At 35.7% G+C, this 8,041-nt stretch overlaps 1 protein-coding gene across 3 annotated transcripts in view; it reads left to right on the top strand.

Annotated features, from left to right (window-relative positions):
* Positions 1-7,831, top strand: part of LOC112395075 (gamma-taxilin-like) — a 52,425-nt gene extending 44,594 nt beyond the window's left edge. For 2 of the 3 annotated variants that reach the window (XM_024738137.1, XM_024738135.1), the window contains 4 exons: positions 431-505; positions 2,477-2,569; positions 4,538-4,633; positions 5,580-7,831. In XM_024738137.1, the coding sequence (XP_024593905.1) occupies positions 431-505; positions 2,477-2,569; positions 4,538-4,633; positions 5,580-5,900 (585 nt within the window). In that variant the 3' untranslated portion in view covers positions 5,901-7,831. The remainder of the gene's footprint in view (positions 1-430; positions 506-2,476; positions 2,570-4,537; positions 4,634-5,579) is intronic. The other variant, XM_024738136.1, reaches the window with a different exon arrangement.
* Positions 7,832-8,041: the final 210 nt, after the last annotated feature.

Genomic DNA, 8,041 nt, shown 5'->3' with positions numbered 1-8,041 from the left:
GGCCTCCCGCTGTGGAGTACAGCCTCCGGACGCGCGGGCTCAGCGTCCATGGCTCACGGGCCCAGCCGTTCCACGGCATGTGGGATCTTCCTGGACCGGGGCACGAACCCGTGTCCCCTGCATCGGCAGGCAGACTCTCAACCACTAAGCCACCAGGGAAGCCCAACCCTGAGTTTTATAAACCTTACTATGTCTCTCAGGTACTTTTTCTCCATAAGTGGTTTAAAGATTATTTCTGTATTCCTAAGTGTTAACAAGGGTTTAATAGATCAAAGATAGGGATAATTGGCAATTGATGTAATAGGATGTTTCACTGACCCATGATTCTTGTTAAAATAATGAAAGGAGAGGCTTAGTGTTCGGCCATCTGACACTTTAGTCAAATGTGTAATTACTACTAGTATTTTGCCAGAATGTTTCTGTTTTCTAGCTATTAAAAGAAGCAACAGAATCGAGGTACAAGTTTGAAGAAATGAAACAGCAAGAAGTACAGTTAAAACAACAGGTAACTTGACAGTAGAGGTTAGCAGAGTTTGTGAGTCTCCTGGTTCTCAGCCAGAGCCAGAACTGAACTGAATAATAGGTCCTTTGGCCTCCTGAAATTTTCCTCTTCAATTCCGGTGACTTACTTATCATGTTTTGACTAGGAATTTTCTCTGGAAGTCCTGTATCCCAAGAAACCCCTCAGTTCAGGCAAATTGGTATGTCTGGTCAGACTGTTTTCAGTGTTCCCATTCTATCAATACTATCCTGGATAGTTTCTCCAGTATCTTTTGAGTTTCTCCTATGAGGAAAATAAAACAGGTAGAAAGTACATATTTTGTTGTATGTGTAGTGTTAAGTCCACTTCCAGGTAAGGTTGCATGTTTGTTCTTTTTAAAAGAATTGGGGTTCTCCCTGGTTTTCAGTTCAGCCTTCTTGTGTTGTCCTTTCCAGTTTCTAATTTGGTTGCCTTGTGTAGAATAACGGGAGCAGATGCTGCATCCTTGCTTTAAAGGAAAGGTATTGGAAGGATTGTGCTTCTCATCTTGTAAAGTGTTACCAGTTTATTTACCTTCTTTATTATCCCTGTATACTCAGTGATTCATATAAATGGAGAAGAGAATTGATGTGGAGGGTGTATAAAAAAGTCTGTATTTGCTTTGGGAGATGGTCTTTAATATGGGAGTCATTGATAATTTCTCCAGGATAAGACACCAAGAGGACCTATTTACCAAGCTCACAGGCCAGCTCTGATTCTGTTGTAATGTTATCAGTGCAATTTCTGTTTTTAGGGACGTGTCTCTTTTTGACATTTCCTATCTAATCATTAGTTTTCTTTACTGCCACCTGCTCCCTGAATGTGGCTGTCCTTTCCAAGTATTAGTCTCATTGTATGCTCTTACTATGTCAGTTTCCAGCTTTCATTGATGATTTCATAGTCTTACTGGTGTGTCTTGACCACTGTTTAGTAATCTAGGCACATAAGTTCAAGTGTATGGTAGTTACCACTTACTAACTACACAGTATTGGCCAGCATTGAACTCTCAGGTGGAACAGTATACTTGGATGTTCCATTTTCAATAAAAATGGACCATGCTAAAACTGCCATAACTTCTAATCTCCCTTAAGTGTCATTGCATCATATCCTACTCCCTCCCCATCCTGTTCACATGGATCTATTTAATATTCCTAATACAGCACTAATGAAAGTGGAAAAGCCACTTTTTTTGTCCTCCATCTTTTATTCTTTTCTACTTCTCTTTGGCAAACCACTTTATTTTCTGAACCTCTGTTTCCTCGTCTTGAAGATAATACAGTTATATTACAGTAGCACTGAACTCATTTTCTGTGGAGGAGGAAAAGGTGACTCTGCATTCTGTATTCTCTTTAGTCTTGTCAGTTAGCATTATTTTCCCAGCTAGAATAAAAATTCCTTGAGGGTAGGGGTTAAAATAAAAATTGTTGTTTCTGCCTCTTTTCGAAGATCTTTTTCTCAACCATACTCCCACTAAATTCTTTCTCCTTCAGCCAAACTATTCTTTGACTTCTGTTGTATTTTCCTGCTTAGGTACGGAAAGACATAGCCTTGGTATCAAGCTAATAATTATGCAGGTTGTCCTCTGAAAGAATGATCTTTTTCTAAGAACAGTTTTACAAATGTAAGGAGAAGGGTAGTGCATAAAGCATTATAATTATATGAAATGTGTAGTTATACCACTGTAGTTTATATTGGTGAAATGGAGCTAGTAAATGTACATTTTAAACATGTACAGTTACATTAGACCAACAAAATTTCATAAGTCTCAGTGCATTTCAGTGAGTTATAAGAATTTTAGCCATTTATGTCTGCTCAAAGATTTATTATGCATTTGCCCTCATTTTTTATCACTTATAACAAGTAACTAATGTTTCGCCACACTATGTTATTTTGATAGTCTTTGGGGTTTTATGTCACTTATCTGGAACTCAGAATATTTGATACTTTTTTCTGTAGCTTTCTGTTTATATGGATAAGTTTGAAGAATTCCAGACTACCATGGCAAAAAGCAATGAACTGTTTACAACCTTCAGGCAGGAAATGGAAAAGGTATTTACATATTTTTAGTAGAATATCACTACTAAATTTATAAGAGGTTATTTTAAGCATAATTACTATTTGGATGGAGTCTGATCCTGATCTTAACTTTATCTTTTCTTATCCTCTGCTGGCTTATTTAGAAATTTTGCCCTGAAATTACCCCAACTTGGTAATGATCTTGATACTCTTAAATTAAATTTTTGTACTAAAGGCGAATTGTTGTTAGGAATAGATTTTTAAAAGAATCACTTCAGATGATCACTCCCAGTTCTTTCATAAAACATTGGTAGATTATTTGCCTAAAATGTTTTTAGTCTTTTAAATTGGATCTCTATACATATAATATAGAGAGACATCTTTATAAAATTTATAAAGTAGTTAAAGTTTGGTGTACAAAAATGTTTTGGGTCATTCTAATTCAGAATATGGGCTAAAGGACAATGTTAAAGTGTATAGTTACCTGCCTCTTTCTCAAAATAAGCAGGGAGTACCTTGGTTTGGAGCATGGATGCTGGAACTGAGATCTCTTATTTGCGTTGTGTGAATTCCTTGGGGCAAGCTGTTTAGCTTGGCATTTCCCCTTAAAATTGGGATTTTTTATAAAAGGTGGTCAATGGAGGATAAGTAACAGTAGGGCCTGGAATTTTGTAAGCGTTCAATAGGTATTAGTCATGATTATTATTAAATCTTAACAAACATAGTGGTTTAGAGCACATGCCTGGCAGTCACATTTCTTGGATCAATAATTGTTGTCATTTATCGTAGACCATGGGCCAGTTGTTTAACCTTTCTATTCCTTTTTGTTCCTTTATTCTTAAAAATGAAAGTAATAAATGTATCTGCTGTATTTCAAACAGTGCTTGGCGATGTTAAGTGCTCTGTTTACCACCTTCAGGTATTTTTAGACCCAGTAATGTGGAGAATTCAGTGACAGTCCTCTCAGTTGAGGCTTTGGTCGAGGGACACAGTGGAAGTGTCAGCTGGACTCCAACACATGTATGCTTTTGATGAAGGACAGTTTAAGACGGGGACTCCCAAATTTGTTATCCTGCTGGAGAATCCTTTGGACTGGAACACATTCCTCTCTGCTAGTGGCTGTAGAGGTTACTACAGATCAGCACTCAAGCCACATAGTCTTTGTCTCACTGCATGGTGGTATTTTGTGGGTAATTAAAATACCGTGGAACACGGCATTGGCTCTGTCTTATCCTTGTTTCCCTCAACAGTGCCTGACTCAATATCTCTACCTAGAAAAGACCTAATGTGCAGACCAACAATAAAGTATTCTTAGAAACAAGGGTGATATACCAGCATACCTGAATCTTATTCTGAATTTCTGAGAACTGAGATCTTGTAGCATGGGATGTCATTTTTTGAATCATTTTATCTTTAACAAAGTCTGAAATAAAACTGTCTTGTGAGTTGTGAGGATGATTAAAGCTAAGGATTTAATAATTAAAGGTTTCTTTCCTGATCACTTGTTATCCTGCCTCTAGTTCTGATACTAATATGTCTTATGATTCTTAAATCTGTTGGGGGCTGTGAATCTCTGTCCTTCCAAGAATCTGATGAGTTACTCGAGAACATGGACACTTTTTTCATACAACTTGGGGAGAAGGAGTTCTCATCTCTTGTTACCTCTAGCTGGAATGAATTGCACTCCAACCCTAATTGAGAGTTCAGAATGTGGTATCTGAAGTTTCCATGTGTTGCTGCTTCCTGTGAAACTGAGGAGATCAAATATGTTTTTCTCATAATATGCAGCTCTCAACTTTGGTTCCTACTGCTCTACCATAGGGACTTCTGTTAGCTCTGCATGTAACAGACCATCACAGCCACTTTTATAAAGCTATAAATAGCTATCAGCCATGTGAGACAAGTACAGTGAGTGTTGAGGGATTAGAAGAACATTATAAAATGTTTTTGTGGTGGGTCAGGCAGTTTAGAATTTAAATTTGCAATTTTGTTGGTTCACAGATGACAAAGAAAATTAAAAAACTGGAAAAAGAAATGATAATATGGCGTACCAAATGGGAAAATAATAATAAAGTACTTCTGCAAATGGCTGAAGAGGTGAGAAGATTTTACATGACTGAATAGAAAATGCTCATTTATTTCAGTATTAATGCAGGCTATAACTTATGAAGGTTTGCTAGGTAACTGTAGGTTTGATTATATGTTCTCTTTAATACAGTGATTTAGATTGTTGTGAGAGAGGCATTTAAACGTTTTTTCTTAATCAGTTAGCTCATGTTTGTGGTGTAGACAGCTATAAAGTATCTGGGTTTGGCTTTGTTCCATAGCAAACTTGAACTTTTGCAGAATAAACTTGTTAAACCTGGTGTGCTGTTCCCCCATAGTTAATTAGTTAGATATCTGGTGTGGTCCAAGAATTTGCATTTCTTTCAAGTATTATGGTAATACTGATGCTCTCGTTGGAAGGCTGCAACCTGAGAGACTCTGCTCTTCAGAAAACACAACTTTCTTTATATTTTTTATGGAGAGAGCACAAACTCAGCTGCTTTTCTACCTTGAGTTATTATTTTACAAATGGCAACACTGTACTGTTTGTCTGGTTTGCTGTAAATAAAGTTGAAATGTATTTCATTTGCAGTTAGTAATTTTCTCACTTTAATATACTTCATAAGAGTATAATATTTCACAAGGGAAAATATTGGAACTCAAAAGTGGTGGAAGGAAAGAAAACTTGTAGAAATAAGAACTTTCATCTTCTTACTTACAGCATTTTAAATTAAGATCCTGAATTTCCATAATACTTTATTAAGTCTACTTAGTACTTATTAAGTCAAGAAGTGGATTTTGCTTGCTTTCAAGAAATACAAGAGAATTTAATTTTTGCATTGCTCCCGAACAGTTGTAACTATTTAAATATAGTGGTGTCCAAGAAATGATAAAAAGTAGTTTACAGATTGGCTCAGATAACTTAGTTTTGTACATAATAACCTAACTTGTGTTTCCAAATATGAAGCTTCCATGAATTTTATCTTTTTTTCCCCAGAAAACTGTCCGTGATAAAGAATACAAGCCCTTTCAAATAAAACTGGAACGATTAGAGAAGCTGTGCAGAGCTCTTCAGATGGAAAGAAATGAGCTCAGTGAGAAGGTGGAAATCCTGAAAGAGCAGGTCTCTGTAAAAGTAGTGGATGTAGATTCAGCAACACCTGTGATACAGCCCTGCACTGCTCTTGATTCTAAGAAAGAGCTGAGCACCTCCTCTAAAAGAGCTCCAGGAGGCAACCTGAAGGCTAAGCCCAAAGGAACAAATGAAACAAAATGCAGCTTAAAAGATCCTCTCCACGTGATCTTTTCTGGGCATTGATTCAGTTGACTAAGATGAAATGTGATCACTGTAATGAGAGATATATTTTGCATATAACTTTTCTATAGTAGTTCCTCTTCCTTTTGTGATGAAAATTTTCTTACTTTTTCTACCATATCTGTATTTTCTTAGCTGTTGGACTACATGGTACAGGAGGCTGCTTAGCAGTTAGGCATTGTTTTAATGTATACATTTTTCCACAGCTATATTATACATATCTGCCTTCTTTTTCCTTCATTGGACTGTATGTGTTCATTGCCTTCTCCTTTGAATGTATCGGTTCATCTGCTCATTGCCTTCTCCCTGCCTCTTGCATATATTTATCAGAATTAAATTGACACTTGTCTGATAATGGTTCCTTTTTGTAAAAACTAATACTAATTTAAACTCTAGTTCATTAATGTAAAAGAAAATATAAAGATGATTACTTTTGTCTAGTAGCTCATTTAAATGCCAGGTAGAAATAAAAGTGCAGTATGTGATATGAAAAAACACAGCATATTTGATTCAGATTAGTTTTTGATAATATTTTTATCACTTAAACTGAGATAACTGCAAGTTTTGACTCCTTCAAAGTTGTGGCAGAATATGTAAATGAAGATGTCATTTGTAGAGAAGGCATTATATTCAGGCAAGTTGTTGGACAGACAGGTTGAATGTGAATTAAAAATATTTGTATTCCTTTAGTTACAGGTTGGAACAGATGATTGAAGAAAAAAAATAGTATTTAGATCTTTGCATTTAGAAGGGGAAAGTTTTCTGAAGTTTGTTCTTTATTTAACTTTGTTAGTTTGATATCTAACAGCTGAATAATCTTATTTATATGTTCCTGTCACATTTATGATCTAAAATGGATTCAAAATTTAATTATATAATGGGAAAGAGAGCCCCAAATGTGAGATACTTACAAAGTTCCATCACTGAGCTTGATGATCAAGGGTCCAGACAGTACATGAAAGCAAAACAAAGTACATGAAAATTGACTAACTGCCCTACCAAAATTAATAAAAGCAGATAAAGTTCTTTAACAAATTTTTATAAATATCTCCTTTAGTTACTGAGTTAAATATTGGACTCACTTCTATGAGAGGAAATGAACATGTATGTTAGAAGTAAGAATTTACCTTAAAACTAATGTGATTGATCATATTTCACCAGAACCCTGCTGCATGTAAGATCCTGACATTTAATGTTAAGGTAGTTGTGTGGCACACCACACTTCTTCGTGGCACTTGTTTTCTGTGGAAAGTAAATCTTGGGCTGAAAGCAATGTGGTTGACAACATTTAAGTCTACTGTTTTGGGTGTAGCTAGGTATATTAGATAATTGTGTGAAATAATACAGAGATATACAAAGGTTCTGGGTTCTGTTTGGGACGTATTTGGTTTCCCTTCAGAAATCTTCCTCTGGTTAATTGTTATTATATGACTCTTTTTTTCCTCAACCCTTGTTTGAAAACACTTTAGCTGGATGATGAAAAGTTTAAAGGTTGTGAAGAGTTGAATTGTGCTCGTTGCACCATTTTGTGGAATCTTCTAGAGTTGTAAAATCTATAGTGGCAGTGGATACCAAGGTATAGAAAAAATGTGGGTGTAGAATAAATGACCATTTTATTTTGAGATGTGTAGGAAGACATTTTGTGGTTATGAGACCAATTTTTTTTAGTTACTTTTGAAACTGTTATTACAGTTGGCTATCACCATACATTTCTCAGGTGTTGCAGAATTACCTACCTCTTTCAAACTGTAAATGAAAAACTGAAAAGTGCTAAATACACTGCTTTATTTTTACAGCTTACATTTTTCCTGAAGATAAAAAATTAATGAGATAGTCTTATTTTGCGATTCAAAGACATTTTGTAGATTTTTCATAAATGTGAATTTTATTTCATCTGCTCTGTTAAAGGTTCAGTAAATATGTAATGACTAATTTAACTGCCTCTGTGTATTCTTTTAACTTAATGTGACTTCATATGACAATAATCAACTGAAAAGATAATTGTGAATGGCTGATTTCTCAGGCCTTGGAAACATAGGTAATTACTGTACCATTTAAATAAGTGGGTGGGGTGTGGGGTAAAGGATACCACCCCCTGACTGACTGGCAGAAGTCGTTTTATTCAGCCAGAGATTGGTTCACAC

This window comes from Neophocaena asiaeorientalis, unplaced genomic scaffold, assembly GCF_003031525.2.
Source record: "Neophocaena asiaeorientalis asiaeorientalis breed wild unplaced genomic scaffold, Neophocaena_asiaeorientalis_V1.1 scaffold772, whole genome shotgun sequence".
Lineage (NCBI taxonomy): Eukaryota > Metazoa > Chordata > Mammalia > Artiodactyla > Phocoenidae > Neophocaena > Neophocaena asiaeorientalis.
The sequence above is the reverse complement of the archived record's forward strand: the minus strand, read 5'-3'. Positions and strand labels throughout refer to the sequence as shown.